This window comes from Vombatus ursinus, unplaced genomic scaffold, assembly GCF_900497805.2.
Source record: "Vombatus ursinus unplaced genomic scaffold, bare-nosed wombat genome assembly UNPS02014941.1, whole genome shotgun sequence".
Taxonomy (NCBI): domain Eukaryota; kingdom Metazoa; phylum Chordata; class Mammalia; order Diprotodontia; family Vombatidae; genus Vombatus; species Vombatus ursinus.
Window position 1 is genome coordinate 5,083,815 of NW_020954719.1, and position 16,078 is coordinate 5,099,892.

General features: G+C 42.1%; 1 protein-coding gene across 5 annotated transcripts in view; it reads right to left on the reverse strand.

Moving 5' to 3' along the window:
• RAPGEF3 (Rap guanine nucleotide exchange factor 3) overlaps positions 1–2,622 on the reverse strand; it is a 32,286-nt gene extending 29,664 nt beyond the window's left edge. For 3 of the 5 annotated variants that reach the window (XM_027844328.1, XM_027844329.1, XM_027844325.1), the window contains exon 1: positions 1,599–2,622. In XM_027844328.1, the coding sequence (XP_027700129.1) occupies positions 1,599–1,694 (96 nt within the window). In that variant the 5' untranslated portion in view covers positions 1,695–2,622. The remainder of the gene's footprint in view (positions 1–1,598) is intronic. The other 2 variants (XM_027844327.1, XM_027844326.1) reach the window with 2 other exon arrangements.
• Positions 2,623–16,078: the final 13,456 nt, after the last annotated feature.

Below are 16,078 nucleotides of genomic sequence, written 5' to 3' on the forward strand. Positions count from 1 at the left end.
GAAGCACGCATGTAATTATAGCCCTGGGAGGGCCAGAAGGAGCGAGGGAGGGTTCCAGCCCACTGGCTCCAGGCAGCAGCTACAGTGACTGACCAGGGAAGTGGGGGTAGGGAGCAATGCTATTAGAAGCCATTAGAAACCTAGGAGGACTCCTTAACCTCCTCTAGTGTCCCAGCTTGGACAAAGAAAAAAAAAATCTAGGGATCGCTAATATTAGGTAAGGGGTAGCTAGGTGGCCCAGTGGATAGAGCACTGGGCCTGGAATCAGGAAGACTCATCTTCATGAGTTCAAATTTGGCCTCAGACACATACTAGCTATGTGACCCTGGGCAAGTCACTTAACCCTATTTGCCTCAGTTCCTCATCTGTAAAATGGGCTGGAGAGGAAATGGTTTGCCAGTATCTTTGCCAAGAAAACCCTAAAATGGGATCACTGAAATCAGACATGACTAACAACAACAGATATTAGAACAACCACCAGCTGGATCGAGGGGTGGGGCACAGTTTGCAACCAAATTCTTACTGATGATGAGTCCTAGACCCTGGAGAGGCAGGTGGCACAGTGGAAAAAGCAATAGTTTTAGAAGACCTGGGTTCAAATGTTACCTTTGCAACCTATTCTCTAGTGATCCCAGCAACTCTATCTCTGGGTTTCAATTTTCTCATCTGTCAAATGCCTAGAAAATGTCTAAATCTATAATCCTGTGATTCCCTTCTATGGGTTTTCCTAGCTCAGTCTCACACTTTATAAGGCATATAGATGGAGTTTGTCCTCAGAGGAATATGAAGGTGGTTGAGAAGTAACACCTCTTGGGCTGCCCAGGGTTTATCAAATTAATACCATAACTGACCAGCAAGACACAGGGAAATTTTCTATTTCTCGAAGAGACAGGGAAAGGGATACACTGGGGTTGAAGGCCAACTATTCTCTATCCTTCCCTGAAATGTGTTACCCTCTGATTCTTATAGACTCAGAAAAACTTTGGCCCATTCTCATCATCGTGCTCATTTATTTTCCTCCCATGTTTTCTTCTGTTCTTCTGTGCAATTCCCCCAATTCAATATCCCTTCTCAGTGTCTCTCTCTTCCTAACTCTCCATTTCTTTGTTTCTGGCCATAAGGGGAGACTGAGGAAACTGAGATCACCGGGGGTAACAGGCCAGAAAGGGGTGTCCAGCTACCCCTACTCAGGTTCCCTTTTCCTCACCCAGAGGTGTTCGTTCCAACTCCACTCCACTAGTCCCAAATGCCAACATGGCCTTATTCACTTCAGCAATGTTTCTTGGACCCCTTCTGCCTGGGTATCCCCATTCAGTCATCCAATGAAGGATGAGCCAAGCCCATTTACTCAGATCATTAGGTAGAGAAATGAGAATTGCCTATGGACAATGAAAAGGCTTATCCAACCCAGGGACCTGGTCCCCCTATTTCACCTTTACCCATTTATGGCGACACCACCCAGACACCACACAGTCACCCACAAAACAATGCTGCCTTGGCCTAACTAACCCTCCCCCAACCTGGTACTCTAGCCTCCTATGCAACCATCCCCCTGCACCCTCCATCCCCTGATCCCTAAGCTGAGAGTTTGTACTCACCCAGCGTAGACCCTGAATCCGGCTGGGGGGTGTTCTGTGCTCTAGCTGCAGCTGGTAAGAACAACTCCTGGGCCGGTGAATCTTCCTCAGCACCATATTGAACAATGTGCCCTCCAGCACAACATCTGGGATGTTGTTCTTGCCAAAGCTGGGCACTCCTTACCAGCTAGCCCCACCTGCCATCGGCCCTCACCTGGCTAACCCACCTGTGACCCTGGGAGCAAGGAGAACAGGGATGGGGGTGGGGTGGGAAATCTGGCCAACGGGTCAGACTCTGGTGATTTAGCTTAAGGGCAGAATCCCCTCCTTTGGATAGATCTCAGTGTGGGAGAGAAGTCTGCAATTCTATAAGGAGATAGGGGGAGACGCAAAAAGACCTCGGGTAGAGAGAGCCTGCTAACCTGAGGTATCTGGCTATCTTCTACTGGGCTCACTTGAAAAAAATGCTTCTTTCCCCCTTAAACCTCTCTATACTCCCACTCGGGAAGAATTCCCTGGCTAGTCTAGAGGCACTCCTCTGACAAACCCTCCGAAGAGCTTTGAACTGCCTTACCATTATCTTCCCCTTCTAGATGCCCCAGAAAAGTAGCTTCAGTTTGCCCCCCCACCCCAATCTTTTTCCTTTGGTTTTAAAGCAGAGTACCTCTGGCTCTATCCTCTCACCTCTCACTCACCTTCGAATCCCTACGTCAAGATACCCTTACCCCTGTCGCCGCAGCCTCCTTGCAAAAGGTTGCACGTGCCCTTCACCCCCTTTGCAAATAGGAATGAGAGCCGTCCCAATAGGAAGGGTTCAGGTGGGCAGATCCCAGGTCCGCTGAACAGGGTTAATTTCCAGTTGAAAGAGTTCCTTCCGCGAAGGCTGGCCTGAAGGAGGGTCCCAGGGAGGGGGCTGGGTAGTGGAAGGTTCAAGGGCGTCGGAGAATCCCTTCAGTGACACGCAGCCCTAACACCTAGCACCTCCACCTCTGTACCAGACGAAGCGCCAGCTGGCATGGGTCGCTGAAGCGCGTCCACAGTTGGCAAAGTGCACAACCGAGTTGCCACACCCCCAGCCTGGCTGCCGGTCCCCATCTCCCCACCCCCATTGGCCAGCCGGATTGGATGGAAGTGGGGCGGGGGAAGGAGGCGTCAGTTTAGGCTCCAGACTGCGAAGGAGGAGGGTACTGGGTAGGGAAAAGGTGGAGCGCCGGGACAAATGGGGAGGGCGGGAGCCCTGAAGATCTGCAGGGGGCAAGATAGGACTGGGGTGGGGGAGGTGAATGTAAGGGGGGAGGGTAGGGGTCACAAGCTGTTATGGGTGGGGGCAGGGGCCAGAGTGGAGGTACCAGCAGCCACGTGTCCAGGAGAAGTGCAAACAAGGAAACTGGGAAGCTGGGAGGGAGGGGGGTGTACAAATGAGTCACTGCGGTCCCACCCGGGAGGGAAATCCGGACTGGGGCCACTTCCCGGCTGTTGGGGGGGAGTGGGGGAGGGGGGAGGGTTGGGGGCACGTCCTGCCTCTGGTCTCAGTCATCCACCTCTGATAGACGTCTGTATAGGGCTTAGCCCAGCAGCTCTCCAAGGGGTAATCCAGGTACCAACACTCCTCGCTTCATGGGATGCAGCTGAGGAAACTGAGGCGTAAGACCTTGGAGGGGAGTGGGCAGAACATGCCTGCAGCCTTTAAATTAAATTATACTTCTGGCTAGTGTGGGTCTGAAGCTTACCTCACTAAGGAAGGGGAAAGGGTACTGAACCCTGATTCCTTTTTCCTAATAGTCCAGCTGAGGGCATGGACCAAAGACAGCTTGGTCTTTCAAATGCTTCTCCTAACTAGTCTTCATCCCCCTCTCCCCCAAGTTCTCAATTTCAATTAAATTCAACAAACATTTATTAAGTACCTACTATATGCTAGGCATCATGACTCACGATTCTTAAACAAAAATAAGACTGCTTCATTTTCTCTAGGCTTAGTTTCTATTTCTGGAAGGGTGACTGGGACAACTTCCACTCTTCCTCAGATGCCCCAGTGTGAATTCTACCCAGGGTGAAATGGGGTATTGAGCAGAAGATGATGAAGGGTAGAGAATTTCACCTTCAACTTATGACTGGATAATCACTTCTCTGGGATATTGCAATAGGGATTAAAATTGAACTATAAGATTACCTCTGGAGTGGCTAGTACTGCTAAGAATCTATAGTCAACAAAACAAAAAAAGCTACTGGAGACAGTCACTCTGGAAGGACAGCTCCCTTATCCATTCCCACCTTTGTGCCCTCATTGCTAGAGACCTCAAGGAGGGTTTAGAAAGAGGGAACACGCTCTTCCCTTCAGTCCTCTAAGACTTTAAGTCCCCTTATTCATGTTCTCAACATAACTCACCAGGAACCTTTTAAGGTTGAAAGGAGATATATCCCACTGTGCACAGCCTAGTAAGAAGAAAGTCCACCCATGCACCCCTCCACCAGTGCCCTGCTTTCAGAGTGATACAGAGAGAGTTGAGTGAGAAGGGACAAGAGGAAGAGCATGAAAATCATGTTGAGCTCCCTCCAGTCCCTGTATTCTGGGAATCTGGAGAAACATAACCAGGATTCTCAAAAGAAAGGCTAACTAGATGACTGAGGACTTGGAAGAAGGGAAAAAGGACTGTTGAGGAATGGGGTTTGAGCTGAAGGAGTTGACAGAAGGTCAGCTTAGTTTTAGGCATGGTATAGGGGGAGATTCCAGAGAAAAGAAGTTGTGTAGTGGGATGAAACATTTTTCATCTATATGCAGAAAACAGGATAGTTCGAAAGACTAGAAATGCAGCTGAAGGGAGGTTAAAGCATGTACTATAGAGATGACAGATTCAAACAGGGCACTTTAGCATAGGAAAGACACCGCAAGAAAGGGAAGAATTGTCCAGATTACAGCTTTGGGGATGGATGGAACTGCTATGACACCTTACTAATCCTGAAAATCAGAGAACTGGGATATCTGTGTTAATTTGGAGAAAGTGACACAGAGCCATGAAAGGAACAACTCTGCCAATCCACTTTGCTTGGGACACACCCCAAATGGCCTCTCTCCAACATTTTTCCAATGTAACTTCCACTTCCCTTTCTTCCCCTCCAGAAACTAGGATGCCAATTTAGGGTGAATCAGGAAGTGTTTAATGCTCAAAGGTCAGCAGGGAAAGCCCATAAGAAATAAGAAGTAGGCTCTCTGTCTATCTTGTTTTTGACTTCTGGTCTGTCTAACCAAACCCCCATAAATCTCTTGACTATGGGAAGTAGGACTGGAATCCTGTTCCTTCTGCTTTTTATTCCTCCCTCCTTCTACCGATGGAGGCCAGGCAAGGTAAAGTTATTTTTCAGTAGGCATTCAGTTGATATTTGCATACTCCAAAGCTAAGGAGTTTTGAGAGACATACAGAAAATATCTCCTCAAGAAAGAGATTTTTTTTTTGTTCAGTTTCAATTGTGTCCAACTCTGTATGAGTCTATTTGGGGTTTTCTTGGCAAAGATACTGGAGTGCCATTTCTTTCTCCAGCTCATTTTACAAATGAGAAACTGGGGCAAACAGGGTTAAGTGACTTGCCCAGGGATACACTGCCACTAAATGTCTGAGGCTACATTTGAACTTAGGTCTTCCTGACTCCAAGCCTGGTACTCTATCCACTGCACCACCTAGCTGCTTGTGTGTGTGTATGTGTGTGTGTGTGGGGGGGGTATGTATGTAGGCAAGGCCTCCAGTGACTGTATTTGTTGGCATTGTGGCATCCAAAAGGTACAGAAGATCTAGGGGTATGGAATCAGGACAGCAGTTGCCTTTATAAGTATCTGGATAGAGCACACCACCTCTCATGCTAGAGGGGCAAAACAGAGTGGGACAGGGCTCTTGGTCTCTTCCACATAACCTTCATTCTATTTTACTTGTGAGTAGATGAGAATGACACAAAAAAATTCCACTTTCTCTTCTCTCCTATGCTTTTGAGGAAGGGGGAATAGCAGTATAAAGGGACAGAACTGCATCTCTGGGTTGAAGATGGTTTTGGGGATTGTTTAGCAGGAATGGGGGGGGTAAGGAGAGGAAGGAGAATCACTTAAGTTCCATCTCAAGCTCTGACTCCAGGTCTAGCTAGACATCACTTGGAGAACAATCCAGAACAGAGGATGGAGAACATGGAGGCTATTTAAAAGATATACCATCTTCTATTGGGCACAAAGGGTAACATCATCATGAGCAGGACAATGGTTGAGGAAATAAGGCTAGGGATCACAAGAGAGTAGGCTCTGTCCTTGAAGACTCTAACTCTGACTTTAGAACATTTGAAATCCATAGCCTCCAGTTCTGTCCTCAATGGTCTTACTTTTTGAAATTAATAATAAAGATTCCAACTAGTTCTACTGTAATATTGACCTCTACTTTTACCAATTTTCCAATCTGTTCTTCATACTACTGACATTCTAACAGATTGCATATAGATTCGATGTCACTCTTACTCAAAAATATTCAGTGGCTCCTTATTACTTCCTAAATAAAGTTTAAGTTCTTTTGCTAGCTTTTCAAGGTCCTCTAAAACCTGTCCTACCTTTCTAGTCTCATCCCATAGTACTCCCCACCACGAATTCTACCAAACCAGACAATTTTTTGCCCTCTGAACATGAACCGTATTCTCATCCTTCTGTGCTTCCTCCTCCAGGAAGCCAGTGATTCCCACATTGAAATTATATTGTTACCCACCTTACCCATTGATGTGACATTGTGTTGTTATATTTTAGACAATCAAAAGTGGAGCTGAGAAAAGAAGCCAGGGCATATCCTGGTCATTGTCGTCCACCACTTCACTAGCTTTACCCAGTCTAGGGACCTGATCTCTCTTTCCCCTTGAGGGCAGTGGTTCCAACTCAGTGCTCACCTGCAACCCCACCCCATGCCCATTTCTCTGGTAAGAAGGGGTGATAGTGGAACAGGAGACTCAGAAAGCTGGAGCTTTGATCACCTGAAAGCCAATCCCACCCAGGATGAGCTGGTCATAGGTAGTCATCCGTGAGCTGCTGGGCAGGGAGGAGGGTTATAAGGGCTCCTGGGGTAGGAAAGAGATGGGCTCCTTCTTTCTTAGCAGAGATAGGGAGGTAAGAAAGAGTCTAGGTACAAGTTGGTGAGGACTAAGAGGAGAGTTGAAGATGGCAAGGGGAAGAGAATAGAATCTGGAAACTGAGAGGCAAATCTGTAGGGCTGGAAGGAGAGGGGGTCATGTCTCCAAATCTCCCCAGAGGCACATTCCACTGGCTCATGGCCAAACTACCCACGTGTGACAGGGACAAGGATCACCTGAACAGGGAGGAGGGGAAGAGGAGGAGTTGGGAGAAAGGGAGGTGGTTGATGGGGAGGAGTTAGGGAATCCGTTGAGAAGAGAATGGGAGGGGTAGAGCTGTGGACTTGGGCTGTGATTAGCTTTTATAAGTGTCTGGATGCAGCATCAATATGAAATCAGTTTCTACAGGAGGAACCAAACCAAAAATTTTCATGTGCCATAGGAGGATAGGTATAGCAGGTAGAATCATAGAAATGGGAGAGAAGCTGGTGTAGTAGACAGACCTAGGAGCTGGGAGACCAAGGCTGAAGCCCTGGCTCTATCAGGAACTTATTTATTTTTTCTTTTTTATTATCAACTTAAATGTAAGAGAGAAGGAATTTGACTCTTTCCACACCCACCCCACCCACCCCAGCTCAGTTGTTATACTCACAGAATGTAGTCACACATGATGAAGTTTTAATGTGTAAACAAGATGGTTCTACTCTTCACTTACAGGGATATAAGCACAGAAGGTCCAAAATATATTCACAAAGTGTAAAAGAATTTTTCTACAACCCCACAAAAATGTGTGAATAAATTTCTTAATCAGCTTCAGACATTTATGGGGTCTTAGCCCTATGAAGATAATTACATCATATAAGAAACATTTCATAGTTGGCTGAGCCTATATATAAAAGAAATAAGTCATTGATCAGTTGAGGAGTGCTGGCTTGGGAGTAGGGGAGAGAGACCCTGGGAGGGGTGGGGACCTTCTTCCCTCTATCCACCATTGGCCAAATCATCAGAACTACTTGACCACTAGGAGGCATCCAGCAAGGAACCGAGTTGGGTATAGTGAGATAGGGAAGAAGCTGCTTCAAGGAGCGTGACATTTCATTGTATAAAAGATTCTATTAGACCCAAGAAAGGAACAGACCCTGGCAACCCAGCTGAGCAGCTTTCCAAGCAGAGATGCTGAACCTAAGGAGAACGATGTGAGGATTCTACAAAGAGAGAAAGGATTTCCAGGTCCCATAGTAGCATGAGTTGTGAGTTACCATTTTGTCATAAATGTGTATTCTATAAAAATGCCTCACTGCCAATGGTACTCTCAGTCTGAACCCACTCATCCTTGGACATGGTATGTATTTGTGAGAAAATATGCCCCATGTTTTTTTTGGGGGGAGTAAGAATGCTTTGTATCTACCGTTCTTGCTATGCCATTTAAACAAATGCTTTTGCCAAGAGTTAATAGTCTTCTGGAAGATCATTAATCAGAAGAATGTATGGGGGCTCATGAGCTATAATGTTACAAGTAAAGGACCACAGAATTATTCCCAGAACCTAAGGTAGCAGTCACCCTTTGGGGACCCAACCTGCCATTTAAATGTGGGAGATCTGCTCAGAGGGGATGTTACATAAATATAATAGGGCAACAGGCCAATGAGGACATAGTTACATGAACACAGCATGTATAATAACTGCCTTCTATGAATCTAAAAAGGCAAGGTATACCTGCTTTTGGAAATTTGTGGTGGAGGGAGTCTTCTCCTCCCTGATTCAGAGCACGTCCAGGTTTCCAATGACTATGACTTATGACTTATCAGCTTTCTGTGTGGTGATGAAAAGCCTTTCAATTGGCTACTGAGCTGGAAATGAGTATGTATACAAAAGGCTCAAACAGATGTATAGCAGGAGAAATATCCTAACCCCACCTTCCTTGCAAATTAAGTTAGTTTTTCCTTAAAAGGCATTGAGATCTTCCTCAAGCCTTAGTTGCTAAAGGTACTAAAGTTTCAGACTCTTAATGTCATTTCTCCATCTCCTGAATACAAAGCAGCCACAAAGAGTTCCTGAGATATCTAACCAGTGGATCATAATGGGTATGGATAACTCAGGATGGATGATTCCCAGTCACCTTAATCTACTTTAGGTGTCCTCATTGACTTGTCCATTGGCTATTCCATACCCAGAAGTGAACTTGATTGGGGGAATGTTGGTAGTCACCACTTTAAACTTGCTTGACTCTCCAGGAAGTGAGGTGGTAGAGAAGGTTTTTTTCCCCCCAGATGTTTTTGTACTTTTTTTCTTGCTATATCTTATCAGCAAATATCTCCTTTGTCAAAGCTAATTGATGTTAACTAGTTAATTGATATTGAAGAGTGATCAATATTGGTTAAAATTATGATGGAGCATGAGTCACCGATAATGGAGTGAACCCACAGAATTGGGGGCTTGTATGAGCAATAGTATTAAAGAGATATCCTTAACCTTTCAAGGTTATCCCTAGCATCTTAAGGGGAGATAGTCAATCACACTCTGGAGCCCTGCTACAGTATGACTTCAGAGAATGCGCCTATAGTATGTGCTACATAAACACCAACAAACATAAAATTAACATAAACATTGGGCACTTAGACGGTGCAGTGGATAGGATGTTGGGCCTGGAGTCAGGAAGACTCGCCTTCTTGGGTTCAAATGTGGTTTCAGACACTTATTAACTGTGTACCCTGGGCCAGTCACTTCACCATGTTTGCTTTAGTTTCCTCATCTGTAAAGTGAACTGGAGAAGGAAATGGCAAACTACTCCAGTATCTTCACCAAGAAAACCCTAAATAGGGTCACAAAGAATCAGACACATCTGAAAAACAACTGAACAATCAACAAAAACAAAAACATCAACAAATACAAATTCTTCAATATATAAAGAACAGAAAAAGAGGACTGTATATGAAACTGAACTTTCTATCACATAGTTTGTTTTCATGATCAATTTAACACAACAGTACCTGAATTGCTCTGCTTATCTGTGTCTATTTCCGATTGGCCTTCTGCTCTCTGCTGTTTTAAAAGATGCTCTTTTTTTCTTTTCTTCTTTTTTGTTTTGCATTACCCCTTTGCAACTATCCCAACAAAATGAAAACCTTCCCTTGTAATAAATAAATGTAGCTAAGAAAAATTAATATCTGAAAATGTATGTCTCATTCTGTGCCTTTAGTCATACCCTCTCTGCTGATGTGGGAGCCATGCTCTGTCCCTTTCAAGAAATTTCTTTTGATATAGTAATATCTAGCAATAATTTTCTGTGTGACTTAAGGCAAGTTACTTAACATCTCTGGATTCCAGGCTGGACTGCAGAAGTTTAGATGGACTAGATGTTAAGGCCACTTTCAGCTCTAATAATTCTATAGTTCAGAGCAGCAGACATTTATAGATTTTCATATTATATGAACAGCATCCAAATTGTAAGGGAAAGATAAGTATACAAACAACTCTGATTTTTCTCCCAATTGATGCTTCTCAGGTTTAACTTCCTGGCGTATGTTGGGGGGCAGGCAAGGCGAGGATAAGTATATACAAGCACTCTCAATACCAGCACAAAAGTGAGGGGACTTAAGTGGGGCTCAGGCAGTATCCCCACCCAGTTGTTCCATTCCAGTTTTGCTCACCTTACCTCTGGCTCTTCCATCTTTTCCGTACTTTTTTGTTGTTCTGCACTTTCTCTACATTCAAATCCCCTCCAATTCTTCTCCCTTCCCCCTTAATCCCTAGCTTTCAGGGTTTATTTCTAGGATTTCTAACTTGTTTCATGCTTTCACTCCTAGGTTTCTAAATCTTCTTGTTGTTCAGAACCCCTCTTTGGAGTTTAGATCCTGCCTGGATTCTTCCCACAGGGTGCAGGTATAAGGGAAACTCAGAGTTATGCCTGGCTTGTGGGAGATGCCATATAGAGGTGCCTAGTCAATGAAGTGATTCAATCTGCCCCTAGGGACCTGGCCAGTCAGACTGGCACCAGAACTCAGATGGAGGAGACAAGAGTAAATTCATGCCAAGCCAGGGGAAAAAGGCCCCTGAAATAGCAACAGGCTATCTCCGTTACGCTATGTTGGACCATGAAGCTCTTGGTCCAGGGAGAGCTGCAAAGCTCAAAGACTTCCTAGAATGAGATATAGAGTCATATTTCCTCACTTGGTAGGAGGATATGGCCCAAACTCTAGTAAGAAAAAGAAGGGAAAACTCAAAGACTGAGATTCACAGAATCAAAATAACAAAGAGAGACAAAGAAGATCAGAGACAGAAACAAAGTTCAATCAAAGAGAGACTGATACATAGAAAGCTAGGCTCTCTTCCTAGCAACAACTTTTACACCAAGGAAGCAGAGTTCACCAAGCCCTCTCTCTTTCCATACCAGTGTTCTGAAAGTTGGGAAGTTTTTCTGATGCTTAATTTCAATCCTTCCTGCTGTAATTCCAGGTCATTTTCAGCATAAATGAAGAGCGTCTACCAGTGTCTTCCATATAAACCCACTGCAGGGCCCTTGTACAATTTCTGCCTGACTCATTTGTTTTTTCCTCAAAAGTCAGTTATAAAACCTGTTAAACTTCCTAGTGCCCTATTCATTTTATAGTGTCTGGTTTAGGGACCCTTCCATGGTCTCAGAGTTGCCATTTCTTTTTCAGGTTGACCATGGAGGAACTCTTTATGGCTGTGGGCTTGAAATTCTGGAGGATAGATCTCCCCTTTTCCTAGTGTCATGACACCCAAATTGAAAATGTCTTCATTGTCACTGGCCCTCTCCTAAACTGGTTTTGCTCCAGATGGAAGAATTTCTACTTATGAGTCTTTTCAGGCCCTTGCCTGAATCTTCTTCCATCCCCCAACAATGAAATTACAGTTCTTCAAAATATGTGCACAGCACTAAGCTGTATTCAACTTAAGAGAAGCCTCTCTAAAGGAATATGGGGGACCATACTGACCCTGCAAAATACAAGGCTTTAGTTTGACCAGAGGGGTTTGATGATTAGGGAAGACTGCCATCTAGAGGTGAAACTCAGGAATTACACACAGATAAACAAACCTGGAAACAAATGGGAGAATCTGAAATTAACTTCCCCTCAACCTTTTATGACTGCCAAGATGAGGGAGACCAAATAGTTTCCCATCACTACCTCGAAATTAACACGGACTGAAACTCATCCACAACTACTCTTCTCTATGTCCTCACGTAGCTAATTTCTCCATAAGGATCTCCTCAAGGTGCTGGTAACCTTTCTTTTCCTCTTTTAACACTTTGGTATCATCACTTGGGCTGTCCGTCTGTTAGCTCTCATTCTTGTTATATGACCAGCCTACCTCTTTTTTCAGATCACATATTTTCTAGTTGATGTATTTCATAATCACTTCTTAGAGCAAATCATCATTGAAGATTATATATTTTCTGTTGATGCCAAATTTTGTACCAATCTCATGTGTACTAGTTTCTACTTTTTAATTAATTTAATTTCTGTGTTACTACAATATAAGTAATTATTATCTCTAGACAGTAACCTAGGATCTATGAATTTGTCTTTTTAAATTTTTAATAAAAATTTTTTAATTACACATAATTTTATATTCATTTTTTAAAAAATGAGTTCTCAAACTATATTATAGACTATATATAAAGCAATAATTATCAAAGCTAAGAAATAGAGTGGTGGATCAGTGGAATAGATTAGGTACAAATCACATTATAGTAAATGACCATAGTAATCTACTATATGATAAACCCAAAGATCTAAGTTTTTGGAACAAAAACTCATTATTTGACAAAAACTGCTGGAAAAACTAGAAAACAGTATGACAGAAACATCTCACACTGTATACCAAGATAAGGTCAAAATGGGTACATAACTTACACATTAAGGGTGATACCATAAGCAAATTAGAAGAGCATAGTTTATCTGTCAGATCTATGGATAAGGGAATAATTTAGGACCTAAGAAAATATAGAGAGCATTACAAAATGTAAAATAGATAATTTTGATTATATAAAATTTAAAAGTTTTTGTACAAACAAAACCAATGCAACCAAAATTATAAGGAAAGTAGAAAACTGGGGAAAAATTTTTTTGCAACAAATATCTTTGATAAAGGCTTCATTTTTCTCAAATATATAGAGAACTGACTCAAATTGATAAAAATACAAGTCATTCCCCAGTTGATAAATGGTCAAAGGATACAAACAGGCAGTTTTCAGACAAAGAAATCACAGCTATCTATAATCACATAAAAAAATGCTCTAAATCACTATTGATGTAAGAAACGCAAATTAAAACAACTCTGAGGTACCACTTCTGAGTTACCATTTCACACCTATCAGATTGGCTAATATGACAAAAAGGGAAAATGATGAATGTTGGAGGGGATGTGGTAAAACTAGGACACTAATGCACTGTTGGTGGAGTTGTGAACTGATCCAAAAATTCTGAAGAGCAATCTGGAAGTATGCTGTATAAAACCATAAAGGCTATAAAACTGTGCATACTCTTTGATCCAGCAATACCACTGCTAGGTCTATATTCCAAAGACATCAAAAAGGGAAAAGGACCTATTTGTACAAAAAATATGTATAGCAGCTCTTTTTGTGATGTCTAAAAATTAGAAATCAAAAGGATGCTCATCAATTGGGGAATGGCTAAACAAGCCATGGTATATGATTGTAATGGAATATTTTTGTGCTATAAGAAATAACAAGCAGGATGATTTCAAAAAAACCTGGAAAGACTTACATTAACTTATTTAAAGTGAAGTGAACAGAACTAGGAGAACGTTATATACAGTAGCAATATTGTTTGATGAAGAATTGTGAATGACAACTATGCTCAGCAACACAATGATCCAAGACAATCCCAAAGGAATAATGATGAAGCATATTATCTGCCTCCAGAGAAAGAACTGATATTGTTTGAATACAAACTGAAACATGTTATTTTTCACTTTCTTTTTTTCATTCTTTTTCTTCTACTTGAGTCTTCTTGTACAAAATGACTAATATGGAACTATTTTACATGATTGTACATGTATAACCTATATCTGATTACTTATCATCTCAGGGAGGGGGGAGGAGAAGGGAGGAAGGGATAGAATTTGGAACTAAAAATTAAAAAAAAAACCCAAATGTTAAAAATTGTTTTAACATGTAATTGAAGGGAAAATAAATTTTTAAAAAATTTGAGTTCCAAATTCTCTCCCTCCATCCCTTCTCCCTTCATTGAGAAGCCAAGCAATTTGATATGGGTTATACATGCACAGTCATGCAAAACATATTTCCATTTTAGTCATGTTGTAAAAGAAAACAGACCAAACCCCCCCCCCCCCCCAAGAAAAATAAAGTTTTAAAAAATATGCTTTAATCTGCATTCAGAGTCCATCACTTCTTTCCTTGGAGGTGGATAGCCTTTTTCATCATAAGCACTTTGGAATGGTTTTGGATCATTGTATTGCTGAGAATAGCTAAGTCATTCACAGTTGCTCATTATACAATATTGCTGTTACTGCGTTCACTGTTCTCTTGGTTCTGTTCACTTTGCATCAGTTCATATAAGTCTTTTCAGGTTTTTCTAAGAGCATCATGCTCATCATTTCTTAAGGAATAATAGTATTCCACTACATTCATATACTACAACTTTTTCAACCATTTCCCAGTTGATGGGCATCCCCTCAATTTCCAATTCTTTCCCACCACAAAAAGAGCTGCTATAAATATTTTTGTAATGTAAGTCCTTTTCCTATTTATTTGATCTCTTTGGGAAACAGACTTACTAGTCCCATTTCTGGGTCAAAGATTATATAAAAGTTTTATAGCCCTTTGGGCATAGTTACAGATTGCTTTCCAGAATGGCTGGATCAGTTCACAACTCCACCAACAATGTCTTAGTGTCTCAATTTTTCTACATCCCCTCCAACATTTGTCATTTTCCCTTTCTGTCACATTAACCAGTCTGATAAGTGGTATCTGAGGGTTGTTTTAATTTTCATTTCTCTAATCAATAGTGATTTAGAAGATTTTTTTCATATGACTATAGATAGCTTTTATTTCCTTGCCTGAAAGTTGCCTGTTCATATCCTTTGTTGTTGTTCATCCTTTGTGTTCAAAGAGGACCAATGACATCACAGGTGATGTCTTGACATGGCATGAATTGGATATAACTGAGGCAGAGTTGCCCAAAGGCATCAGCCTCACTCTATTTTCCAGAGTCATCGAAATCCAGTGGCAAGACAAAAGTCAGGATGACTGGCAATGGCTTGGGATGTAATTGATGACTTTGGCATCTTTGATGTCTGACCAAGGCTCTAAGCACTCCACAGAACCTGCTTCAGCTATCTTCATGGCTTATTGGAACAAATTGTTCTCATCCACCCATTCTGCCAGGCAAAGTCTTCACATGCTTGGGGTAGACATCCCCCTAACTCACTGACAGGTTTGAGGCCTGTCAGTTACCTGCAATCTGGTTTAGCTCATCTGCCAAGACAGTTTTACCTGGGTGTGGCTGCTGTGCATGCTATAGCATCTTGGAGCCTTTGACCATTTATCAACTGAGGAATGGCTCTTATTTTTTATAAATATGACTCAGTTCTCTATATATTTGAGAAATGAGGCCTTTATCAGAGAATATTGCTGTACAATGTTTTCCAATTATAACTGTGTATTTTCCTCCATCCTATTTTACACCTGTTTATTCTGTATCTCCTTTCATCCTGTCCATTCTCAAAACTGTTTTGCTTCTGGCTACCACCTCCCCTAATCTACTCTCTCTTCTATTATCCCCCCTTTTCTTATCCCTTTTCTTACTTTCCTCTAGGTTAAGATAGATTTCTATACCCAACTAAGTGAGTATGTTATTCCCTCTTTGAACCAATTCAGATAAGAGTAAAGTTCAAGTGCCCCCCCACCTCCCCCATCTTCCCTTCCACTATAAAAGCTCTTTTTATGTCTCTTTTGTGAGATGATTTACCTCATTTTACTTTTCCCTTTCCCTCTCTTCCACTGCATTCCTCTTTATCACCTCTTAATTTTATTTTTTGGATATCATCGCATCCTATCTTCCCATATTAAATTCACACCCATGCCTTCTATTTATGTATACTCCTTTTAATTGCCCTAAGAATGATAGTTTAACTTTATTGAATCCCTTATGATTTATGTTTCCTGTTTTCCTTTTTATGCTTCTCTTGAGTCTTGTACTTGAAAGTCAAATTTTCTATTCAGCTTTGGTCTTTTCATTAGGAAAGCTTGTAAGTCCTGTCATTAAATATCCATTTTCCCCCTGAAGGATTATACTTAGTTTTGCTGAGTAGTTTATTTTTGGTTGTAATCTTAGCTCATTTGTCCTCCAGAACATCATATTCCAAGCCCTCTAATCTTTTAATGTAGAAGTTTCTAAATCTTGTGC